At 39.3% G+C, this 27,778-nt stretch overlaps 1 protein-coding gene across 1 annotated transcript; it reads right to left on the reverse strand.

Annotated features, from left to right (window-relative positions):
- Positions 1–669: 669 nt before the first annotated feature.
- LOC146003978 (uncharacterized) lies at positions 670–27,691 on the reverse strand. Its single transcript, XM_083142510.1, has 7 exons — positions 27,606–27,691; positions 20,097–20,321; positions 10,694–10,748; positions 8,285–8,434; positions 5,878–6,035; positions 5,259–5,364; positions 670–1,119 (listed from the first exon to the last, which is right to left on the reverse strand). The coding sequence occupies exons 2-7, from the start codon at positions 20,307–20,309 to the stop codon at positions 1,010–1,012; spliced, it is 792 nt and encodes a 263-aa protein (XP_082998636.1). The 5' UTR covers positions 20,310–20,321; positions 27,606–27,691; the 3' UTR covers positions 670–1,009.
- Positions 27,692–27,778: the final 87 nt, after the last annotated feature.

Genomic DNA, 27,778 nt, shown 5'->3' on the forward strand with positions numbered 1-27,778 from the left:
TCATTTTTATTCCTGTGACTGTACGTATCTTCTACAAAGTGAGTAAAAACGTACAAAAAGAAAACAGGAAAGGGTGATGCACCACTGAACATTTATAAATAGGTAATCTAGGGTCATAGAAGATGGCATAACGAGATATTGAGTGAAACATGTTGAGCTCTAGCCATACATGTGGCAAATAAGTGACGTGTATGGACAGGTAGTGACACTGCTGACGTAAAATTAGTAACAACATTCATTTAGATTGATTTGCACACGTGAGCTGCATGCTTGACATTTGGAAACTAGTGTCATAACAGGTATTAACAATGCACAGTTAGGTACCTCAGCAGTTGTTCAAAATGACGACGACCAACCAGAATGCAAGCAGGATAGCAACAGTGTACTAGATTACACACCCTTTCCCTGGCATGTTGCGAATCACATCACAGGCACCTACAATCCTGGCTATTAATTCCATGCCCGTGTCCACTGGGGTCTCATAAACACGTTCTTTTTGATATCCCCAGACCAAAATCAAGTGTGTTCAGAGAATAGGGTTTCCTAACATCCACATGGTTTAGGATATCTACTCTGAAATGAAGCTGTGCTTCATATCGTGGCATCTCTGACCCTACGTTCCATATCTCCAATTGTTTAGTTTCCTTTTTGCACACATTTACTGAATCACCCTGTATGTATAGACGTGAAATACACAAAATCGAAAAGAATATTGAAATAAATACCTTGATTTTTAAGAATATTTATTAAACACAGTTTTCTACAACTGTGTTTACATTTCAATAATGGAAAACCTGATGCAGGACAATTTGTAGATTAATACGAGTCAGGCTCTTACCGTAACCCCTTGTATTTCTTCATTTCATAATCTGTTCCCTATTAATTAAATTGATCATTAGGTTATCTTGTTTGCCTCAATCATTATTTAAATTACGCTCTCCACACACTGTTTCCCAAATTGTTATTTATATTCTCTGTTCCTTAATATCTGGAAGGGCGTGCCTGAAGCTTAAATTTCAGGTAATTTCACTGATGGATTTATTGCACGATACACTTGAACGCCAAGCGGGTGGCACATCTCATCAGGTACTTCTTCTCCAACCGGGATAGAGACATCTCCTTAAATAAAGAGAAAGAAAATATTATACTGTATGTCAAGAAAGTAGGAATGTTGTTATAATTAAGAAAATTATAATTGTTTTTTTAAATACAATATCCAAGACTTCATGTCATAGAATGCAAAATTTAATTTAATTACGAACATAATAACTAGAGCCCGGATCTTTAGATTCCATACTTTGACCATCTGTGGGGGGGGGGGAAGGTGCATGTTTAGGTGCAAAAAAACCTTAAGTATATTCAGGCGTATCATGTAATTTTTCATTTTAAACATTACAAATAAAGTTTTGTGAAAAATGAAGATATACTTTGATTACATATACACTCACTAGTAGAGAATCCTTGAGTCTTTACCTTCACTCATCCCTGGCACTGGTTTATAAATACAAAAGGAATAAGTTGTACTGAATTTTGTTGTACCTTTCTATGTTGGTTTACTCAAAGCTTAATCGTTTATCTGTCAGGAAGTGTTTGTATGTGGAGAATGACCTCTCCATGTCAACAGACACTATAACTTGACAAGTTTAAAAACAAGATGCTGCAAATAGCTGTTGCGCAGCACAACATTTCCCCTCTCCATTCTCTGCAGCGACGTTGGTTCGCAGTGTTGCAACCTGGAGGGAGCGGAATGGTCCAAGGATTTTCAACGAAATTTGTATTCGTTTTTTCCTAGGCTGTTTTCTACCTGTCAGAGTACAGAAATTCAGCTCACCTTTCGCCAACGACTCTTTCCCTTCTTTTAAAACTTGGCCTTCCCGATGGCGCAGTGTTAAGGAAAGCATGTGAGAAGCCTTCTTACAGCGAGAAAATTTGCGTTTCACTACCTTTTACGGTTATGTAGGGTTTCAGAAAAGGTAAAAAGTACACATTCCTTACATGATCACGATAATCATACCTTGAATTACTTCGGCAAAGACCACGCGCCCAATGCTTACCAGGCATGTTTTCAATGCAGGATCTGATCTGCTTGCCTGAAATATGGAGTAATAAATTGTGGGGAAGTTGTTCTCTGAATATCATCCATTGTCACTTTGTACAAATCCAACCTATATCACACGAAAATTTCAGATCACACTTCCAATTGACTTGCCAATTAACCATCGTCTAATTCAACAGCTTGTGAATATAGAAACTTGTTTTTTAAATACAATATCCAAGACTTCATATCTTTTACTACATATTTTGATACATGTAGAAAGTAGCAATGAGTTTGACATACTTTGTAACATATCGTAATACTTTTAACATTTTAATCAGATTTCATTAGGGCATATGGAATAGCATATTTGTATTTCTCGTTGCTTTTTTAATGGACAACCAGGATAATTAATGTCTTAAATTATTCTTTTGTCGGTACTTTACTCTGCAAAATAATAATTCTATATTTGTCACTAAAATATTGATTTTTGCTTTAATTATTTGACTTTCATTGGAAGACAGACAGGCAGATCAGTGGAGGTATTAAATATTCCATCGTACTACAACTTGGTATTTCCATCACTAACTATAGATCCACCAAGCTTTCTGAAACCTCGGAAAATATGTGAACTAACCATCCTCCCCCACCCCCTTCTTTCACCCCCGGTGTTTGCTCTGGCGCTGGTCGGTCAAGGACCTTCCCACTTCCGCTGACACAGTGTTGCTAATTTTACTCTCTTCAAGAATTCGAGGAGTGTTGTTGATGTGCGAAGATGTGTTTTTGAGTAAGTGTAAAATGTCGAAAGTTGTGCACAACAGTAAGTGAAATTTGCTACTACGAATCATCGAGAAGTGTGAAGAAGAGAAAAGAGAAGGGTGGAATTATCCTCGTGATCAACCCCTAAAGAGAGCAGTATATCTAACGGGACGGTCGGAGTCATTGCTTAAAAAACTGAAAAGAGAGAAAAGAGATTTACAAACCCCTGACCAGAAATTGTCAACTCCTGGTAAACGGAGACGTGCTCGACAGAATAAGATTGTCATTGACGACATGGATAAGTGTATACTGCGAAGGAAAATCCATGAAATGTACGTAGTGAAAAGAGAAGTTCCTACAATATTGAAACTTTTAGCTATTGCTAAGGAAGAAATTAATTATCAGGGGGGCGAGAAACATTACGGAAAATTATGAAACAAATAGGCTTTAAATTTTAAAAATTTAGAAACTCTCGCTTAGCTCTGGTTGAACGAAGCAACATTGTGGTTTGGAGAGCAAGATATCTTCGTGCGATCAACAGATTCCGCAACGAAGGGAGGCCTGTTTTTTACATTGATGAAACTTGGATTCATCCTAATTACAAAGTAAAAAAATGTTGGCATAGTGAAGATGTGTCAGGTGTCTTCACAAATGACAGTCCGGGGCAGAGACTTATCATAAGTCACGCCGGGGGTTCCATGGGGTTTGTTCCAAACGCACTTAATATATTTCAGGCCAAAACAACTTCTGGCAATTACCATAACGAAATGAATTCCGAAAACTTCGAGAAGTGGTTGGAACAGAAACTTATTCCGAATCTCCCACCTAGATCTGTCATTGTTATGGATAATGCCTCCTACCACTCAATTTAAACCAGTAAAGCCCCGAACACAAAAAGTAAGAAACTAGAGATTCAATAATGGCTATTAAAAAATAACATCAGTTTCGATATCGAGCAAACAAAGCCAGAATTGTTGCTGAAAGTAAAAAATAATCTTCCCGATCCGGTATATCGAGCTGATACAATTTTGAAAACCCACGGCCACCACATCCTTCGACTTTCACCGTATCACTGCGACTTGAACCCGATCGAGTACACATGGAGTACCATAAAGCGTAGAGTTGCCTCACGAAACGTGAGTTCAAATTTGAGAGAAATAAGGGCTCCTACCGAAAGTGCAATTGACAGTGTCACAGTGCAGGAATGGGAATGTATGTGCCAACATGCCATCCGTTTGGAAAAAGAATACCAGAGGAATGGTGGAATTCTCGAAGATGAAGTTCACACGTTGATTATAAACCTGGAATCGGGTTCCGAAAGTAGCGATGTAAATAGTGACAGTGACAGCGAAAGTTCGAATTCGGACCTCTCCGGCATAGACACCTTATAATCTGCCTCCAGGCCAACCGGAGGCAAGAACCCAAAAGTAAGTTGCTTTTTTTTTCCTTATTTTTTTTTATAGTTTACATAATTTAGAATATTAATCTTATGTGTTTAAATTGTTGATATCCTTTTGCGAAACAGCTGGCGTTTTTAACTTTAGTGTCCCCCTCCCTCCTCTCTCTTATGCTATGTTATTTGAATTACCACATCTAGAAACGAAACTTAATATTCGGCCTGCATATTTGTTTACTTGCAAACCTTTCACGGCACACGCCCACTTCTAGATTTGGCAACACAGGGGGGGGAAACACGTGTTTCTGCCATCCCTTCCCTTGCCCCAGAGTTCCCGAGCTCCCCTCCTAAACATTCGACACTAGCGCCCCTTGTTTCTGGCCAGGGTTTCAAATAAGTTGGTGGATCTATAACTCACTCTCTCGCCTTGTTAAACCAAAAGTTTTATGGCTGCAGCAACACAAGCCTTCCATCTGTCCCTATCCTCAGCAAGATCAAGCCAATCTTTTCCATCCCTACCAATTTCCTTGAGATCCATCTCAACATTATCCCTCCATCTTCGTCTTGGCCTTCCTACAGGTCTCTTACCATCAGGTTTCCCAACAAGAATCCTGTAAACTCTTCTATCCTCTCCCATTCGTGCCATATGGGCTGGCCACCTAAGTCTTCTTGATTTAATTATTCTAATAATATCAAGTCATGAACATTCATTCTTATTGTAGCGATTAATCCAAGAGGTAGGAAACCGACGTAAAATCATCAAAATAGATATAGAAGTAATGATATGGATCGATTTTCTCATTTCTGCTATTTTATCATAATTGTGTGTTTATTTAGGAATACAGTGGAACCTCAATTGTACGTTCTCTAGGGTATGTAGCTAGGAATGTTAATATGCAAAAATGTAAAATCTTGGGACTTAAATTCGAGATTCTATTGCATACGGCTTGAAATGGTACAGTAATTCAATAAGATAAGCAATTACAACATAAACACAGTAATAAGTCTTATCTGTTTCCGCTGATTTCATGATATAAACAGGAACCCAGAAAATATAGAAGTACTTACCATGTGGACAGGCGCACAATCCTACAAGAAGATCCATGTCAGCTATAAACTCTATGTAATCTCCTTGAACTGCTGGGCTGCCTTTTACAAAATATTGATTAGTATCCTGAAGGGAAAGAAAAGAAAGCTAATACATTTCGCATGCATGTCATTATTTATGCACAAAGCTTGTCTTTTTAAAATATAAGAATAACTTTCTTTGAATAATTTGTTATACCCATATTGTAGCAGTCATTTGCATTTCCCGATCCTCCACACACGCAGACATTAAGGAACATTTCAGTGACATCTCACTATAGTATTATCATTGCCATGATTTTTATTTTTATTTTTGTTGTCAGCATATTTTATCTTTTAGTCTGTTCTTCACATTACTGCATGGATTTTTTGTTGTTTTGTTTTGGATGGAATTCGGAATTCTGGTTTGCAAAGTATTCTTCAAAGTTGTATCATAATTCTGAAAACCATTCTAAGTCTTTACATAGAACACTAGAGGAGAAAGAGAAGGATGAGTTTTACCATATGTTTGTACTTCGCAATAGTAAACTACCAAATAATTTACCTTTACATTGCTTCCTTTTTACCTACTTCACAGAAATAAAAAAAAACAGAACCATACCCTAGTAAAGCCTGTGCACATGAAGATATTCCAGACATCATGAACATCCTCTTCCGCGAGGCCAACCTTCTTCGCTACTTCTGTTAGGTAAGTGTGGCAAGAATTGGCTCTCTCTTTTCCTGTTATGAGTTTGTATGTGTAATCATCGCATCGAGTTCCTACGGAGAAGATTGCAATCTTGGTTAATAATCATATGGCCATAAAATGGAAAATTATTGATTAAAAGACAAAAAAAATATTGAAACGTAGTTTATACCTTGTGACAACATGTAAACATGACAAAGTAGGCATCATATTTGATGAGAAACTCTCCTTTTCTGAGCACATTTCTGCAGTCACTAAGGGGTTCAATGCATATGCTGGGTCATTACTCTAGCGCTCGCACCCCATTTTACAAATCCTTTGTTTCATCTAAAATTGAATACTGTTCTATGGCATGTCTCTGAAATTTAGATAGACTAAATTGCATTCTAAATTTCTTCTTGGCCATTGTTCTTCACCAAATTCCATCCACAAAACACTTGCAAAAGCCCATCCTTCTGAAAATGTTAAATATCGATACTCCACATGAGAGAGACAGACTGGCAGACAATATATTCCTCCATAAAATAGCAAATGGGAACATCAGAAGTGACCACCTTCTCCAGAAAATTCACTTTCGAGTGCCATCTTGCACCACAAGAAGCACTCAACTTTTTGCATGTCAGAAACTAAGATTATGCCTCATCCAGCATTCTCTCTTCCACAGACTAAGCCAATACAACAATAGCAAACTGAATAGACGTTTTTGAAAACCAGGTACGTTTTGGAAGGCTATTGTAAAAAAATATGAAAGTCACTTTATCACATGTAATTTTAGTTTATGTTGTTATTTTTTTATTGTTATTTTCTATTGTTATTACATTCCTCCAATGTAAAATGGCTAAATAAATAATTAAATTATGGTAAAGAATATAAGGAGTTAAGGTGCATCTCCACATAGAATGGCCTTCTGGTCACCGGATCTTTTGTTGCGTTTCTGTCTACAAGTAATCTATATTTGTCTTCGATTCAATGGGTTCTTTTGTATTCGAAACATAAGCACCACCAAATACAGAGGTTGTTCGCTTTATATCCAACCATTTTTGACGGGTACTCACCTTAAGAGATACCGCACCGCCACCACCGATCATGTTCTATTGGACCCCCAGCATTGTGGACCATCGCCCGGCATTGCAGTTTCCATTGCAGCAAGCTCCGGCGCAGGACAGACATGGGAATTCTGTCCCACTCCTCCCTGCAAGCATTCCATAGACCATCCAGGGTCCACGGGCAGCGATGTTGAACACGTTTCAACAGTCCAAATGGGCAAAAATCCATTAGACTGGCATCTGGGCTTTTCACAGGAATGTCTTCAAACGGAATGACACGAATTCCTAATTCCTCTGCCATTTCCTGATAAAAACGTAGTGATGTTCTGGCGCTATGACTCGAAGCCTTGTCCATATGGATCATCACCTGATTCGCGTCCATTCCATACAATTGTGGGATGTCTCTCCGAAAGATAGGTGTCAGAATGGAGTCTTGGAAGTATCTGGCATTCACCTTCACGTTTTTGTCCACCTTGCGTATCATCAACTTACCCTCATATCCGAATCCCGTCACAACCATAAAGCCACGAGGGAAACTTTCCCTGTACTGACGAACAAAGCTACTGCGCCCCTTGCCGTCAATGTCACGGTATGTGATCGCCCGAATGTGACCACCAGCAGTGAGATGGACATATGATTCATCCATTGTGACAACTTTCTTCCATTTGGAACCCGCCAGGTACTTTTAATACAGTTTCTGCAGTTCGTCTTACGTTCAGCAATGTGACACGGTAGAAGGTGGTGTACATGGGCCTTCCGCACACACTTCAACCTGAGGCGCTTGCGAATTGTTTTGTTCACAGTTGACGGTGCGAGGTGAAATCTGTGGGCCATATCACGTTGAGTCGGGGGATTTTCTTGGCACGCCAATCGACTGATCCTCCTTAGCACTACAGATGACACTTTGCTTGCAGCCCTTCTCCTGGTGGTTTTCGTGGGTGAATGTTTCGCAAGGAGAGCCTGTTGTGTGTAACGGGCCACAATAGCTTTCGCAGTAGTCACCCCGAGTGTTAACCCATTCTCCCGACACTGTTTCACAATGCGTACGTATGAAAACTTAGCATGGAAAAGGGCCATTACGTAACCCTCCCAATACCGGTTGATTTTCGGCACCATTTGATAACATTCACTACCAACACTCACGCACCTACAAGGTCACACACAACACTGCTCCCGCCAGCAGACCCATAGTTCCAGCATGATACACCAGGTGGCAGCACTGAATCGACAATGGTCGGATATAAAGCGAACAACCTCTGTAAATGCAGAACACTTACCAATAACATCATGGACACCGGCACCATCTTCATCTATCCCATATCGTATCGTGTCGCCTACAACAGTAGCCATTGGACGCAAATAGGGCAAGTTGCTCCATAATCGGTCATACACTGTTAGATGAGTTGAGTGAAACTGTTTTGTTTTAGCTGTGTGAGAGATGGATACAAGTTACCACAGTATAAATAAACATAGAAGTAAATGTTACTTATACCTCGTAATAGTAGATGCCAGAATGGCAGAAAAAGCTAGATGTATTCTCGTGCATCTTATAGTGGTAAAGTGTAATCAAGAGGTCCCAAGTTCGATACCCAGTGCCGGCACATAGTGGTTTGGAATATAATTTAAACTGAAGGTTTAATCATGATTAGGATTAAAAGGGTACATAAAGTGGACTTAAAACAAAGAATATACATGTTACAAGAACTGAAGATTTTTAAAGGGCACAGCAATATATATAGGTAATTTAAGGGATTGGGGGAAGATAGTGCAAATTACATTTATTTTCACCATGCCTTGGCAAACATTTTGGGTACCAGTTAGATATAGTGAAAACACATTTAACTCATTTATTTCCGAATTATTTACATTTGTACTTGCCATATATGCATAGCGGAACATTTTTTAACTTGGGATTATGTCTTCTTCACTGAAAAAGGCGTAATTTTTCACATTACAAGTATTTATTGGTCGTTGCTATATGGCGGGCAAATCTTGACTCACGTTGTCTATCGTCAGCTGATATGCAGTGTTTCCAAACTTATGAACCGAAAAATGCCGCATAAACTATTCACAAAAGGTTTTTAAGCAAAAATTGATCCACAAACCATTCACGGAAGTTTGGTTAGGTTCAGTTAGGTTAGGCAAACAGAAAATTAATGCTCACACGTCATCTGGTAAAGCTACCGCGTGGTTGCTACACTGACAGGGGGTTACATATTTGAACGCACGGAACATTTGATTCACGTAGTCGATGGTAATGGTGGCACGAGCTATTGTGCAACGGAGATACATTAATGTCGAAAATGACATTATTTACCGGCCGAATAAGTTGCACGAATGGAAAAAACACTATTCCCAGCTTCCAAAAGTCCACAGGAACTCAATTCCGTAAGTACTTTCCCGTCATTTCTCCTGTGAATTTGAAGAAATGTGTTTTCACTATATCTAACAGTTACCAAATTTTGAATCGAAATGACATGATAATCCGTTACAGACATTACGAAGACAGATTTTTGCCAATGGGCTAGATTTGTGGATTTTTTATATGTTTCTCATATGTACTAAAATGTGGTTTGACACTATCTCCCCTCTCCATCCCTTCAGTTATGGTTTGTGATTTTTCCTGTTTATAGTCAGAAATTCTGGACTACCATTGTTGCTAACTGAGATTAAGTTAGACTAAAATGCCACTTTTTCATTTTCCCCATAGAATCGCTATTACTAAATCCATCAGAATACAAAGAGGTGCCCCACAAAAATCGAATTATTACTGCACGATAGTTCCTTAGCCATTTTCCTCGGCCGAAATTGGCATTTTGGGGAAAAAATCAATCTGCCTTGAGTCACTGATTAATTTCTAAAACTTTCTATAGGGGGTAAACTGGTAACCAAAGGTATTAAATACTAGAGTTCATTCGAGTCTCCAACCCTCAAGCATGCTACACTCGAGCGTATACATTCAAATATTATTTTAATGTGACAATAATCTTAATCACATCCACCTTGGTTGTTTCAGCCCACATTCATCTGTATCATTTTCATATATCCCTGCGTATTGGTAAGATGGACTAAATTTCATATTATCATGAAGATGATGACGATTTCAATTTCACTGCAACTTTCACTTTATGATCCACATTTGAGGGTCCACTACCAATTTTTTATTGATTGAATTGGTGTTTAAGTCCACTTTATGCACAGTAAGGCTAATCGGGACTGGATCTACACTTTAAAGTGGGATCCGACCACTGTGTGCCTCCACCGGGTCCACTACCAAGTTACAGTTATATGTGTACTACTGGGCTTCACTGTATACCGCTCGTTTTGCGTGTTTGAGCATTATTCGCTCAAGTGAAGAAGCACCCAATTCCATGCGCTATCTAGTGTCGTCATTGTGAACTATTTGGTGCTAAAGTGAAATCCTCTCCCTGCAACACACTAGTATTAACAAACATCTCAATGAGTGAGGATTCATAATCCACAAAACGTGAATACTTCTCCCAACTTCCATATTATAATGAATCATAGTTAGGGATGTGCGACTTTTGAAACACTGTGTGCACAGTGGTTCAGACCTCACCTTAAACTGCAGGAACAATCCCGATTAGCCTATCTGAGCATAAAGTTAATTTAGAACAAACTTTGATAAAGTAAAGAAAGTTTAAAGCACTCTGTATAGCACTTACCAGAATAAAATCTCTCCTTTGGATTCCGTAGATTCCAGAAATTGACATCTCCTACCTGTAGTAAAGGAAAGGTAAAGTTGAAATCATTTTAGTTGTAAATTATGTACTTTCATTATGAATTTAACGTCAGCTTTGCCAAATATTAAATCAGAAACAGGTTAATACTTGAAAAAGAATCCAATTCATTCGTAGTCTACTGTTTGACCATAATATAACAAATAATATGGTATTTATTCTTATACAGGGGTTGTTAAAGTACACAGTTATTACTTGTACACTGCAAGAGTGTGTTAATGCTGAAGGTAAACAATTTGAACACGCAAACATTTATTTTTTTACAGTAACTTTTGAACACTGTGGGCTGAACTCAAAGATTTGTTGCATACATTTATACAACACACAACACATCTCATAAGTTCTTATACTGTAGTCATTACTTTTAATAAATCAGTTACGGTATTTTGAAAATGGGAAACGTTAAATGCCAAACCCTGTATATATGAAACAGTTTGTTTTGAAAAACGCGGGGACCTTATTTCTCAACTACAATAACGAGACAAATTATTGAGTGTGCTCCAGTCCCACAGGGCCATATAAGCATATAAGCTAACTTTTCTATGATATAAGTTGATGCCATTGATAATCTACATGCAATCCTTATTTAATAAACGTATATTGTATTGTGTTACAAGTTACATTTTACTTGCACATTCTGTAACTGTATACGTACTGTTCCGTCCAATGGCGTGCCCAGGATTTTCGAAAGGGAGTGGCTCGAAAAATCCCGGTCGCCAGGTCGCTATGGCGTCTAAAAATTGCAGCCTGGTGACTGTGATCTTTTGGTGTAATGTTGCCGTTCTTTTAATTTTTCATGTACGAAATTTTGAAGATTCTAAGTTCAAATTGCAGTATAGCAAGTTAGCAAATATTTTTTTTGAAAAACTCAATATGCTGACCAAGGCAGAATTTTTTATTTTAAAACATAAACTAAACGTAACGTTTCAACCGTCTAGCAAGGCCTTCTTCAGACTCTGCACCAAGTAAAGTCAACGGCAAAGATAATGGTAAGCAAACTGTGCACCGCTATTTTCATTACTTTTTTATTCGACATCCTGTGCTGCAGGGGCGGCGCCAGAAATTTTCGACCGGGTAGGCAGAAGCTCCATATTGATAGATTAGGGTGGGCAGTATAAATGTAAGACCATATATAGTATATACGTTACGTATGTGTATGTAAGACGTATGTATGTATCTCCTCTCTCTCTTACACTCCCGATCCTCTTACTTCTTTTTCCTTTCCTTTTCTTGTTTTCCTTTTTATTCTTCTCTAATCTATTCTCGCATCTTGTTCCATTTCCTTTCGCTTTGTCTCTGATGGACACAATTATTTCAAGGGTGTTTACCCATGCGCAGCCATACATTCTAATCACATTCCTTCATGGATATTAATACAGTGAAATAAATGTGAATTAGGTTTAAGCTTGTGTTGCAAATACAAGGCACATTCTTGATTTTATGTATTCGGCGACAGTGATAGAAAGTGCGATGGTATACAATCGTGAATTTCTTCGTAATTTAAATGCATGTTCCTGAGCATAGTATTTTCATCGTATGAGTTTTTGACTGAAAGAGTTTTCTTACTCCTTGGGGGTCACATTTCTTAGCATTCAAGGTTTGACAAATCTATCTGAATGTTTGTAGTACCGGCGATGGGGTGCCAACATTTGAGGGGCAGGGACAATATACTTTTTCTTGGTAGAAAAGGCTTAGCATAAAGAGGCCATAGTGGGGGGGCAAAAAGTGGCGGGGGGAACTGCATCCCCTACTTCCCGCTCCTCCTAATCACCGCCACTGAATGTTTGGATTAAAATAAACGTCTTATTAGGAATGATTTAAAACACACGCGGAAAACCAATTCTTTGTTCCTTGTCCATGAAGTATTTATAGGCTAATGAAAGGCTATTTTGACAAAATATCAGTCATAAGTAATAAACAAGTAAGATTGAAAAATCTGTTCAGAATTGAAGAGATTATTAGCTAAGTTGCTATTAGTTTTTTGAACAGTCACGTTACTAATGCGGGAGAAACAATACACGCAGGCACGTATCCAGGAATTCCTTTCGGGGGGGGCTCAACACAATTTTTTTAAGGTGTATAGTAAGAACCTCACAATTGTGTGTTTAAGACCAGTGGTGGCAATTGGGTTCCAAAATGCGGGGGCAGCCAAGGCTTAACATTAAGAGGCCATAATGTTGAGGCAAGAAAATAAAAAATGGGCAGCAACTATCCCTTAAATCGTCGCCACTCTAAGGCTGTCATTTTAATCAGAACGTGAAATCGGAACATTTTTTACCACTCGACTCCTCTGTTTCCATGCATTAACATTATGTGCCGGAACCATCTCGGTATGTGTGTTTGTCCATTTCTTCTCATCTGGCATAAAAACATCTATGGTGTCTTTGAGAGTTTTTACGAAGCTGTTACACATGCACGGGATGGACAATCCACTCGACAACGCGAGATTCAAACTGTGGGTTGCGAACTGGACGCAGACAGTTCTCGAGTATTTCTCTCTGATTCGAGCCTGAACACCACTAACTTGTCTTGTCCTCCCATGTTTGCAGCTCGTATAAAAGCCAAAACCTACCAAATTGTTCAGATTGAGGCCTTAGCACTCACAAGTGTTCAAAAATGCCTGTCACAGCTTCCGCTGTCTTGTCATATATCGGCACGAAACAAAGGAAGTCTACTCGAGTACAGGTGGATCACGAAACAATTAATGCACAGTGAAAACCCTTCCGTTCCCAACACATCTAATGTTTCGTTTCTCAGTATGATCAAATGCTTACTCATTTATCTCCAGTGACGTGCCCAAGGGAGGGTTGGTGAGGTCATAACCCCATTTGACCCAGTATTCCTTTTTTTTAAAAAAAAAAGAAAAAAAAAAGAGGAACGTCAAAGACAGGAAAAAAATGACAAAATCAGGACTGACCACCAAAAATAGTATGCGTAACCCCTCTCCCTTCCGAAAATCCTGGGCACGCTTCTCTTTATCTCGGACACAATTTTTTTAAAAATCAACTCACCAGACGTTTTTATCATTCCGTATTGGAGATTGAAGTAAGAAGCGTTCTTCCTGCAGGTTTGGATATGATCCTTTAGGGTGCTGTCGTCTGCCTGCCTTCACGCCTAACCTTAACAAGGCCCTAATTTTCCATTCTTGTGACTTGGATTTTCAAGACTTAGTAAGGTTTCAGACTGAAGGGACACGCAATACATGTCAATTGGAATGGGCCAATCAACAGCAACGTTTCACACCGTAGCGACACAAAAGGCCGTATAAACCTAATTTCGACTTGTGAAATCCTCAGGCGACACGGTGTGAAATCTCCCTTATTAGGCCACTGTCATTGTCACCTCGAAGTAGTAGCTCTTGTTGACCACAGAAAAAAATTCTCATCAACCGGTGGGAATGCTCCTCAGTTTTCTTCTCTCTCCTATATTTTCTGTACTTGTTCACTATACAGGCAACACCTTACGATTTGATATACACAGGACATGTACTATGTAGACATTTTAACGAAAAATCGGTTGAAGTCAGGATGGCTAGGTGGCTCAGTTGGTAGAGCCCTGAATTGGGTCCTGGTAGAGCCTGCAATTTCCGCCTAAAATGTCTACATATGCAACATCTTCCTTTCTCTTCTCGACATTCATAAAATTTTCGGCTGTCTCTTTATGGTAATTAAGTGTTTGAATGTGTTTCGAACCCAGTAGGCTTAAAAAAAAGTTGTTTTTTTACCATGAAATTCTCGGACTGCATATACGAAATTTAGTTCTGGCAAAACTAAATCATCACTCAAAACTTTGATTTTCAGTTGATCTACGCAGCTTATTTCTGTTTTAATAAAGCACTCCAATGTCCGGTACTGCTGAAATATTCACTTTAGAGAGAGAGAGGCCTTGATCTCTTCGGCCCTCGAACCGAGCTAGCACTACTCTGAGGCCCCGGAAGTTCTGCTGTCGTCAATGTCTTCATTTTCGAATCACTATATCTTTTAAAGCAACCAGAGGACGCTGACTGATATGATCACCAATCGACTGTATGAATTGTCTTACCTCTGAAATCTCATTAACCGATTCTTTGTACAGATCAACCGAAAAATTGAATCCGTGTATTTATATCCTCGCTATATTCTAGAACGTTCCACAGATAAAACGATTCGTTAATATTGCCAGTAGTTGACTCCTTCTCTCATTCAAGAACGTACCCTCTCCCGCCTTCCAGAGATTAGAAATTACAACGAATCGCCCTACGTGTGGCGCTACCTTTGTTGTGCACCTTCCAAATGCTGACAAGTCTCTACATAGTGCTCAAGTGCGCTGCGACAACACCGAAAGCGTAAGAAAAGTTCACGTGCAATATTATCAACAACAGGGTTATAGAACATTCTCCGTCTTGCCTCGATAGTTTTCTATCTCCTTAAATCATCGTCACATTATTCAAAAATCCAAAAACCTAATTTTATCTAGTGTAAAATATAAAATTTCCTGGGGGGGGGGGGGGGTCGAGTAACCTCAACCCCACCTTGGATACGTGCTCTTAACAATAACAGGGTTATATAACATTCTCCATCTTGTCTCGATAATTATTTCTCCCAAATTATCATCACATTATTCAAGAAGCCAAAATCCTAATTTTATCTAGTGTAAACAGAAAATATTCCTGAAGGGGGCTCGAGCCTCCTGATTTCCACCTTGGATACGTGCTATTGACAATAATAAGGTTATAGAACGCTCTCCGTCTTGTCTCGATAATTATTTCTCTCAGATTTATAAATTTATTATCTTTACATTATTCAAGACGCCAAGAATCTAATTTTATCTAGTGTAAATTGAAAAGAAATCCTGAGAGGGGGCTCGAGCCACTTCATCCCCACCTTGGATACGTGCTATTAACAATAACAGGGGTGTAAACATGATCCGTCTTGCCTCGATAATTATTTCTCTCCTTACATTATTTTCACATTATTCAAGGAGCCAAAAACCTAATTTTATCTAACGTAAACTGAAAAATTTCCTGGGGAGAGGGTCGAGCCCCCTGTGCTCCATCTTGGATACGTGCTATTATAAATAACATGGTTACGGAACATTCTCCGTCTTGCCTCGATAATTATTTATTTCCTTAAATTATTGTCACATTATTTTATTTCACACCACAAGAAACCAAAAACCTCATTTTATCTAGTGTAAACCTAAAACTTTCGGGGGGGGCTCGAGCCCCCTAAGCCCCCCCTCTGGATACGTGCCTGAATACACGTATGGTTACATGAACATATTTTTTGAGGTAACAAAATGATTTAGGACACAAGGAATTCATCAAAGTTGATCACCGTACCAGTAATAATTCATCTATTTTCATAGATGACTTGGGTTGCATGGTGTGACCATTTCGAACACATTAGAATGTCAACCTCTATCCTGTGCAGCATACCCTGGAAACTTTATTCTTGCAGGGCAACGAGTCCCTGCCACCTGGAACCACTGTCAAGTAATAATTTATGAGGGTTTGTATTTTGAGTGTCAGCATGTGTTTGTTTTCTTCCTTCGTTACTTTCATCTAATCACCATTGAACCTTATCGTCGTTATTATCAAAATTAGCAGAAAAATGACTTAAAATAAAACAAATCAACCCCAACTTACTCTTGCAAAATTGGAGTTTCATTAGTTCATACCTCTTAGAAAGTTGAGGTGGTAGTTTCAATCGCACAGCGTTTCATTAGTGGATCAAGGCAGCTAATTACGTGAACAATGACATTGTTTTTCGAAAGTCTCAAATATTTGTCTCAGGCAATCACCCTCTTAAAATGGACGCATCTTCTGTGGTGATAAAATGCCACGTTTGGTGCGAGTTCTTTCTGTATATTTATTCCCCAATGGCATAACGCTGTCGCATTAAAAATGAAGAGGTCCTGTGTTCGACTCCCCCCTTCTCTGGTGGAGGCACAATGCACATTGGTTCGGACTACACGTTAAACTGTAGGCTTAGTCCCGATTAGCCTATCTGAGCATAAAAGTGGGCTTAAAAACAAACTTAACAAAGTCGTCTTCTGGATGCTTCGTGACATAACTTTTTTTTTTATTTACTTCAGCTGCATCTAGAGACTCTGTTGACATTTTCGGCTGATTCATGTGGCAAAATTTATGTGTGGAATGAGGATTTCTAAATAGGATAAGCCACTCATTAGCAATTGAATAATTCTGTAGCTTTTTCCATACATAACTGGTTTATTAAAATTTATTTTCTTTGGTATTGTAGTGATTATTGTGATTCCTACTTATTAGTAGAACGAATATAAAATTGATATTTCGCATACCATATTAATATTTGAAGATGACAGGTATATAAAAATTGTAATGAAATAAAAAAGGGACACTTCTGGAATTTCAGTGCAGAGCTAATTAAAACTATATTATACTCTGATCACATCACCTCCAGCTTCGGCCGAAATCAAGAAAGTATGGGGCCCTAACTCTACACCTCCTATACGCCTTCATGGCGTGGTGCAAAGCACAAGGGAGCACCTTACATTAATGTTTTTTATTATACTCTCTAGCATACTTAAACCCGAAGGTTTATGGCTGCAACAACACAAACCTTCCATCTGTTCCTATCCGGGGCAACATCAATATAATCCTTACCATCCTTACCTATTTTTTTTAGGTCCATCTCAACGTTATCCTTCCATCCTCGTCTTGGCCTTCCTACTGGTCTCGTACCATCAAGTTTCCCAACAACAATCCTGTAAACTATTCTCTCCTCTGTCATTCACGTCACATGGCCTGCCCATCTAAGTCTTCTTGATTAAATTATTCTAATAATAATTAAAAAGTCGAAATAATTTATTGTGTTCCGGAGGAAGTAACGCTAAGAAGATGTTTTTATTTGTTTATTTGGAGATATATTAACCATACCTAGGCCGGGATTTATATACGTATGTGGAGGCCCGGAGCTGCAGTCCTCAAGTTCACCCTAAATTCTGATCTAATCTTGATCATACCCTGCATAATTTTGAGCCTCCTAAGCCTTGTAACGACCCCGGATCGTCACAAGTAAAGAAGGATCCACCTCTAAGTTTGTTAGCTTCTATGATCAACTTTTATAACTATTTAATGTTAATATATATGTAGTTCAATATTTTTCCGCTCGCTTACGCTAGCATCGCCGACCTTATATAAAGGCGTAGGCCTGGGTGGCAAGTTAGTTAGACTCCGCCTGCGGGCGAGAGAAGGTGTGCTCCGCTACGGCGAGAGACCAAACACCAAGAAGGAAGTTCCGCTCCATCTTCGGATGAGAGAAGGTGCCCTCCGCTTATGCGAGAGTCCCAGCACAAATAGAGGAACCCCCACTCCGCTTTCGGGCGAGAGAAGGTGCTCTCCGCTAAAGCGAGAGTCCAAGCACCATAGAGAAGTTCAACTCCACCTGCTGGTGAAAGAGATGAAAGGCCGTTTTAATATTTAGTTTCGGCTTACTCCCTCCCAATAGTAAGAAACCGCCTTGAAGTAAGAAATCTGTTTTTCCGTTTTCCCTACTTGTGTATATGTATATGTGATATATATATATATATTTTGATTTGATTTTGATTTTAAAATTTTGGGTGCGTCAGCACTAAGGCTATTTTGCACCCGTCACACTATACGGAGTCCAGCCCCTTACCTTTACACATAACAACTCTAACGTTGCTTAATTAAAATCATAAAATATTAAAATGTTCTGACTTTCGTTAAAAGCCGAGGCTGCAAAGAACACTCAGCACAAATAAGGACAAAACACAGGACAACACAAACAAAATTATACTGGCCATGGGGCCAGTCGCCAGAGCCTCGTTAGTCTTCAGTCCAGGGTGTACTAACGTGGAAGTGAGGTTGACATTTGGGTGTACTACGTGAAAGGTCACCCCTTACACCCCATATATATATATATATATATATATATATATATATATATATATATATATATATATATATATTATTTTGTTAAGAAAATAAACTGGCATATAAACTTTCATCACCTGTTGTTCTGTTGAGGTAAAAGCTATTGGTCCCATTTCATCTGAAATCTTTGGAGAAGCTCTTTTAACACCCGATCCCTGAGAACTAAGCAGTCTCATCTCTCCGCTGAAGAGACAGTTAGCATTATGGGTAGATTTATGCACATTACGAAATATTGTCCTCCGCAACGCGCTCGCCGAGCTAAGGTGCGTGTCTACGTCGTCTACGGTTACAGCCGGAGGACGTTGCAGCATACTAGCTGCTTTTAATCATGGAAGTATTCATTTGATCACAGTTTTTGTTTCAATAGCTCTAGTAATTACTTTCACTTTCTAATGACAAAATTTAATTTTTATAGGTTGATATTATGTGAACATTTCAGCATAGATAATATTCACAAGTAAAATATACATGTTATGAACACCAGAATACACTCATTTATTGAATCATTCATATATCCCCAAGTATAGTATGTACTTACTTATTGAATTTGATTGGGTGGGCAATCGGGTGGGCACAGGAAATTTTGGGTGGGCGCTTGCCCACCCGTGCCCACCCCTGTCGCCGTCCCTGCTGTGCTGTTTTAAGGAATGAAACTATGTTGGTTCGAAGCAGGCATTGTTCTCTGCTTATTGACGTCATTATTTCAATTCAGTGTCATCATATCGTGCAATTCAGACCGAATGAAAATGGTGGTGGACAATTCGCCTACTATTTCTTTCGCCGTTGGGTGTACAAAAGACCTTGCTAGAAGGTTGAAACGTTACGTTTAGTTTACGTTTTAAAATAAAATAAATTTCTACCTTGGTCAGCATATTGAGTTTTTCATATCATGGAAACGAGGGTTAATGGTGATTTTTTTTTATCAACGTTGTGAACATTTCATAGAATCAGTAACTATTCCTTACTGTTTTGTCCCCCAACCCCTAATTTTCTGCTTTTTCACATGATTTAGCAATGTTTTGAATACGGTGATGCTCAACTTCTTATAGCATGCACAATTGCCAGTAGGTGGTTTCTTGGCGCCTGAATTTCGGAGCTGGCGCCTAGCTCTGATGAAGATTTTTCGAGCACTGGTTATGTACACTTTTTCTGGTAGCCCATATTTCGCCATCTTTTCCCCTTTTCCTATCTTTGACGTTCTTTTTTTTTTTTTTTAGGAATACTGGAATAACCCCCGCCCCCCTGGGCATGCCAATGGTTCCGTCCCCTGTGTTATGTTGTTTGCTTCATAATTCGCGATTAGCCAAAAGCTAAAGAAAAGCAAAGTAAAATAATAAAAAAAATCAATACAATCAAATTGTTTCATAAATTCTTATACCCACAAGGCAAAAAACATCGGAAAAAATGTACCTGTGAACCTTCAATTACAGTAATCCTGCACAGATCACCCTGTTTCATTGTCCATGTTTTTGCTGATTTTTTAGGTACTATGAAGTCATCTATGAGATTCTGCAATGCCTCTTCTCGTAGTTTATCATACAGTTGTCTGTCAACAGTAGCTGCTGGTGGAGAATTATAACATATACGAACTTCGCGTTTTGTGAACTTCCGAGGTGCAGCCATTATGTAGTTTTCCTGCAAATAAAGGAGGGATTACAAATGTTTGTGAATCTATGTACAAAGGTCGGTTAAAAAGTAACTGTAGCTCGGGAATGGTAAGGACTAGAGAAATGAAATTTTGTAGGTAGAAGCATTGGTTCTTTGGAAATGTCACTCAATGTATGATCCATGTGCTTCACTGCACTGCATCCATCTTTGTTTCCATAACACGAGTGCACGTTCGTAACACTCTTGAGGTTGGTCTTTACACAGCTTTTTCACACACTCAATGAGCTCGTTGTCATCTCCAAACTGTTTTCCACGCAGACGAGCCTTCAGTCGTCCAAACAGATACAAATCTGATGGCGCTAGGTCAGGACTGTATGGGGGTTGTGGCACCGCGTCCCAGATGACCAATCTTCTGAACTGTCATGATTGCAGCATGCGGTCGTGCGTTATTGTGATGCAACTTGTATATCCCGATTTGTTGGATTCTTCTCGACATGGAATTAGTTGTTGGTTAGGTGGTAAAGGACCACTGCTTTTACCTACAAAATTTCATTTCCCTAGTCCTTACCATTCCCGAGCTACAGTGGATTGTGCGTTACTTTTTGACCGCCCTTAGTATTTATTGTAACATAAAATGGGAATCATTTTCGTGTCTGGGTTAAAATTCTAATATCTTGGGAAGACACTAACATTTTATTAGAACTTAGTTGTGAATATGTAGAGCTTCCATCACTGGCGTACGCATTGTTCTTTTTTCGGAGGGGGCTGGAATTGTAAAGACAGCTGCGGTGTAGGGAATGGGCGTTGTACACTATAAAATATTTCGAAATTTCCATTTGTAACCTTCGTTTTAAAAGTTGTTGAAAGACAAAAATGGTGATCGGGGTCATTTTTAGCTTTTTTGCATTTACTGCTTTTGTAGCCCTAGTAGCTCCCTCTGCGTACGCGAATGGCTTGCACCAATGTCCGTGGGAATGTAGTTGCTATTCTTTCCTTATCCATAATTTACATGTAGATCCACTTCACTAGCTGTCTAAACCCTCTGGCCTCTTCTCATTCTCTATCGTAGAAAGAGTGATTTGATTCATTGGTTGATTTGGTGTTTTAAGTCCACTAATCAGGACTGGACTTACAGTTTAATGTGGGATCCGAACCACTATGTGCCTCCGCCGGGTATCGAACCCGGGACCCCTTGATTACAAGGCGACGACGCTACCACTAGGCCATCGGGGAGGCCCCGACTATCGTAGAAAGAAAACTCTGAGAATGACAAAACAAATTTATTTTTAAAAATAAAATTAATGAAAAATGGATCTTGACTTGCCCGACATTAGATTTATTTCCATTGGTGTGATCATTTGTTGTGCAATCTGTACAATATTATTAAACAGGTTCCAGCCCCCGCGGCGGCCCCCCTCAAGTGCATCAGCGTAGCTACCCCTGGAAATCGTTATCGTTCATTTCAAGTTACAAAAATAGTAGAAACTTGGTGATTTTTATTGTTAATAACACAAATAAAGTTAATTTAGTTAGTATTAGAACAATATAACTAAAAAAATCCGTGAAAACAGAAACTAGGTTATATTTTCATATTCTACCATTTCATCCAAGCAATAAATGATTCAACATTTTTCAAAATACCAAAAACATGAGAGGTAACGCAACGTAAACGTTTTTAAAGCCTTTTCTTGAATGAGAGACGTGTAAATGTTAATAATAAAATGCAATAACTCTGAATTTCCTCACGGTAACTGTATGAAAGATAAAGAAAATAATGAAAAATAGTTCTTCTGGTGGAACAAGTAGCAAAGTCTCCCCCTGTATAATTAATAAATAGTAATAATATTAAATTTAGAATAAAGTTTAATTTATTTTATCAGTTTGTAATATTTATTATTTTATAACATTTATAATCATGACAATAATAATTATTGTTATTATTTCTACTTATTCAACTTTTATCACTGGTCTGACACCCCTGTAAAAATTTCTGGTGACGCTCATGGTCCTGAACAAAATACATCTTATAGTTGAAATATATTTAAAACGACTAACCTACCTAACCACTGCTCGCATTAGGACATCCCTAAACTGGTTTTACAAGAAAAGCTGGAAGATAAACGAATTTCCTGTTGTAAGTGAAGTCCAAGATAGGACGGTTGCCTTGCCATGTTTGCCTTCTTTCAGCTGATAAAGATTAGCCTAACTTAACAAACACTAGTCACAAGGTCAGTGTAATGTGAAGTTTACAATTCCTGCTTCTATATCCAGCCACCTGCCGACCTCAGTAGGGGAATGGTTAGCACAGTGCTCTCACACCAGGGGTCCCAGCTTGAATTTTATATCATCACTCATCCTCGTCGTCGCGAGTAGCCAAAAGTGGCATAAAAGCGACACTAAATAACAAAAACAAAATCATATATAGCCAGCTATCTTCTATTTCCGTGTCCAGCCCCCTTTTTTCACGTCGTTCTAAGCGAATGCTGGGTTGGTTCCTTTAACTAAGGTCATGGAATTCATGCAATTCACGTAAAATGTTTATTAAAACTAAGGAAAGGATTTGGTTTGGACCCGTTAAACATTTCTCTTCGGTGGCGTCGATGAAGGGGCCGTGGGGGCAGTTGTCCCCCACATTTTGCTTCACACCATAGCGTCTTAATACTAAGCTTTGTCTACCGAGCGAAAGTAAACTGTCCTTGTCCAGGCGCGTCGCCTGATAATGTTCGCATGAGCACGTGAACACTCATGTATATGTCTTAAATTACGTACATATTAAATGCACACACACACACACACACGCACGCGCACACACACACACACACGTATATTTATTCGAAAAATTACTATGTTTGATGTACGAGTATATACACACAATTTACTCTGATACGACTTATTTCATGTCTGATAACTTTTTTAGATAGTTGGTAACACTGACTCCTACAGTGTTCCACGGAGGACGTTGAACACAATTGCTGTGCGTGTTGCATAGAGCTGACAGCTAAGAGGCTGTTGGCCACTATACCCCGAAGATGTTCACTTCGCTGTGCGAACACTGATGCAAGCGACAATACTTCTTACATTCGGCACCAGAGTGCAGCATATACAAGGCATGTCTAGGGGGACTCGAAAAGGTCTGTTCTACATAGTTGCAAACTTTAGCGACAATTCGCTAAACCTGGCGGATTTTAAGGGGAAGAGGGACAATTTCCCCTAGGTCCGTCTTGTATTACTTCGAGTATAGCATGATTTTGGTGGAAAATTGTTGAAAATAAATTGAACTGTTATTCTCACTTTTTCAATTGAGATGAAGTTAACAAGGGAGAGGAGTAAATCTTCATTCAGTACAAAAACATTATTGTGAACACTCGTATGCGAACCGCACGCGACGTCACTGTCCTTGTACCTCAGTTTTGGCATCGCCGCCACTGTTCCCCCCATATATGAACATATACAGGGTGTTCACAAATTCTCCTTACAGCTTTGCACAGCAATTTTGAACACCCTATATTATGCATGTTCATGGTATTTGCTGTATAATATATAATATACTGTAAGTAACAAAGCTTTAATTGACATTACCGTTGCTTGTATCAGGCTGTGTTGTATGAAAAAGTGGTCCCCGCAAAAGAAGAAGAAAAAAAACGCAATTCGTCAATTGGATCATCTGACTCGCAAACGCAGCGACATTTACAGACTTTGTACGGGAAAACCCTGCCAGTAGAACCAGAAATATCCTCTCCAACCTCAAGAAATGTCACGCTTTTGCGTGTCAGATGAACCAATAAACGAACTGTCTTTTTTCTTTCTTTTCTTCGGGTACAATTTTTTCATACAATACAGCCTGATATAGTCCACGTGTTCACTTCGTAAACATCCAAGAACTGAAGGAAGCCGCCGCCACGAACGTGGGTGGGGTTCAACAGCGGGTTGTTTTCGTCCAAACACACTCAACCTTCAGCCAATGGGCGCAGCTGTCATTCTGTTCATCTACTCCACGTGGAGTCTCAGTCACGTGACTGCGGATACGCTGTTGCCGTAGTTTGCAACTTCAATGTGGAGATCCTGGGAAGGTGCTAGAGTAGATGTGTGGTAACACTGTGCGTTGAATGTGATTGTTGCAGCTGGTGGGCGCGCTCTGTGGACTCCAAAGCCAGCCGGTTGTTAATAATGCTAGCGCGTCGACTATACGTCAGTGAGGCACCCGAAACAAGCAACGGCAATTAAAACTTTGTTATGTACAGTATATTATACAGCAAGTACCATGAACGTGCATAATATAGGGTGTTCGAAATTAATGTGCAAAGTTGTAAAGAGAACTTGTGGACATCCTGTATATCTCCATCGACTATATAAGAACTAAGTTAATGCGAACAAGATGAAGTGGCTTTTTTTAGATTTGTAGTTGCTTTCCAATGCCGTAGTTTGGATCTTATCTTCACCTTGAATATAGCTGTACAGTCATAAGCTCAATAGAAGGTTCCACAACTTCGTTATAGCAGGTACAGTCAGCGGCAATAAAAATGGGACACCTAGACACTGAAACACTCGCTTCCCTGCAAGGTGTTGTGTGTGTTGCATAACTGAACGGCTATGAATGAATTTTAACAGAAAATTTCCAATGGCAACTTCTATCACCGCCATAGAGTTATACAACCCACATAACGCCTTGCAGGGATGCGTTTCAGGGTGTAGGTGTACCATTCTTATTGCCGGTGAGTGTACATGAGTAGCAGCTTTACCATATGTAATATATTCCTACCATGGGCGTCCACAACGGGGCGGGGGGAGGAGGGGCAGCGCTGGGAGATTTGATATTGTTAAATCGAAAGACACGCTACCAGTTACTTGCCCCAGAAAATGCTTAACAAGTGGCGGGAAAACTGTTTATGACCCAAATTTTTCGTCCTCTGTATATTCATTTCTGTTTTTCGTTCGTTTCGTAGCGTAGCTGACCTCAATGGGAAAGTGGTTATCTCACGCGCTACGACGCCAGGGGCCCAGGGCCCGATTAATTGGGCCCGATGCTTGAAATCTTCGGTGAACAATAAACACAACGACGTTATAGTTACGTCATAGCGCAAAGAATAATAGAAACTGTATAATAAGTAACGCTGTGTCTAGGCGTCCGAAATTGGGGCTCCAAATTTCATTCTAAGATTTATTTTCAGGTTAATATAGCAAAAGAAAACTGTTCAGCTTTCGGAAAATTCTCGTCTGTTTTCATCTGGGCCTATTTCAGGAATGGGCCTAATGCTGCAGCATCAATAGCACCCACCTTAATCCGGGCCTGCAGGGGTCCCGGGTTCAAATACCGGCCTGGGTGTAAGTGTTCTTTGTGAGTGTCACTTCATCATTTCATCACTCATGCTCTTCTTCGCGATTAGCCCAAAGCGGCAGAAAAGGGAAGTAAAACAAATGAATCAATTAATCGTTCGATTCGTGTTTTGAACGTCAGCCTGAGCAAAGGGTTGAGTTTATGGTCAAGGGATCGTTAGTTCAATAGTATTGAAAGTGAAGGTAATGATAGCTAAACATTTCTATTTCGATAAAGATATTAAAATGTGTAATATTCTTACCCTAGTCTTGAAAAGGGAGGAACCGCAATCTCCGTAATTATTCCCTAGCAAATGCTGTTATTAGTACATTTGCATATGCATCCTTTTCATTTTGTGCCTTCCTACGTCGTCATATATACCGCGTTTGTTAGAATCTGTCCCGTTTCCCGCGCTAGGGATCGCTCGACAGTTTCGGTGCCAATGAGAAACGAGGAAAAAATCGTCTGCTGGGCAGCGAGGAGCGAATGGAAGCCAGAAGAGAGGCGCTTACGTAGACGCTGTTGCGACGTTGCGTATTTTAATTGGCTGCCTGGCTTTGACTTTCCCCAGCACGGAGAAAAGCCAGCGATCAGCTAGCGTGGGAACCGAGACAGGTTGTAACAAAGAGGGCTCGGAAGTTGAGAAAAAATCATTGTTTTTCCTAGTGTCCGAAGACTAGGCCCAACATAATATATGTTCATTTTGGGTCATTGTAGGCCAGAAAAAGGTGGGTTTTATTTGTCCTTTTTTGCCTTTTTCGGCGTTTTTTGGCTTATTGGTCCTTAGGCCTTAACGGCTTTTTTTTTTTTTTTTTTTTTTTTTTTTTTTTTTTTTTTTGCAACTTCACCTTCTTTCGACTACGTTTTTACTGCCCATTCTCAATTCGAATCATCATCAGTTCATCACCTCTTAAACATCCTTTCTGTAGTAAAGAAATAATAAATAAATATATTTGAACCATCCCTGAAACGAGAGAAAAACATTTTTGGACGACTGAAGCAAGTACGGTACAAGGTCCTTTAACAGTAACTTGTCTGGAAGGTCGCGCTGTAAGTGGCAACTTTATCTTGTTTTGAAGTTTCAGCACGGTGTATACGACCAGACAGCACGCGCCTGAAAAGATCTCAAAGTCAGATAAGGAGGTGCCGCGTATATTCATTAAATATGTAATTAGAACTGAAGTTATTAATTAATTTGGATCACGTTTATACGTCCTTTTTTCCCGTTTTTAGGTCTTTTTATAGGTATATTTTTGGCAATTTATAGGTCTTCAACTTTCGAGTCCTAGTCATTACACATCGTTCCACGTAACCAAGTTTTGACACACCTCATGTGCGGAATGACTTTCCACCTACATATTGTGGCTAGCAGTGACATAGCAATATTTACGACCTTCGAAACAACATGCTTAAAAAAGAGCTTTGTTTCAAAATGTCAATATATTTATTTTTTGTTAGAAAACAAGAAAGTACAAAATGAATATGTATGAGTGAGTCAACTTTATGCGCAGATGTGCTACTCGGGACTGCACCTACAGTTTAAAGTGGGGCCCGAACCACTATGTGCCCCCATTGGGTATCGAACACGGGATCCACTGATTCCAAAATGACGACGTTACCACTGCGCCATCTGGCCTACATGTATCATCGTACCTTTCTACGAAGCGAACATGAAAGCTGTTTTCGATTGTCATCGAAGTGTTTGTTTTAGTTTAGTTCCTTGCTTGAAATTACATTTCAGTAATGTAATTGTAGATAATTTTGAGTAGCTATCAGTAAAATAGCTTGCCGTTTCAAAAGTTCACCAAACCCCCGATATCTAACAATAAACGGCCAATTAGCAGAAACAAATTGTCAATAAACCTTCAATGAATCTACCAAACAAACTCTGAGTTTGTTTCGTAGCAGCCAGACGTCCTACTGCGGCTAAATAATAATAATAACAATCATAATGATAAACACCGAAATAGATAAGTATGAAGAAAATGCTGACTTACGATCTCTATCTTCCTCCGAGTCGAAACTTCGTAAGAGACTGAGATCCGAGAACTTAAGGCAACCTCTAACCTACTTATCTCAAGGACTTTGCTCTAAATTGTTCTTACAGAGCGCAGACGTTGTAAGATTAGATGATGCAAACAGCTGTCCCCCATGCTTCTTTGTAATTACC

Source organism: Lepisma saccharinum, chromosome 21 (genome assembly GCF_977018435.1).
Source record: "Lepisma saccharinum chromosome 21, izLepSacc3.1, whole genome shotgun sequence".
Lineage (NCBI taxonomy): Eukaryota > Metazoa > Arthropoda > Insecta > Zygentoma > Lepismatidae > Lepisma > Lepisma saccharinum.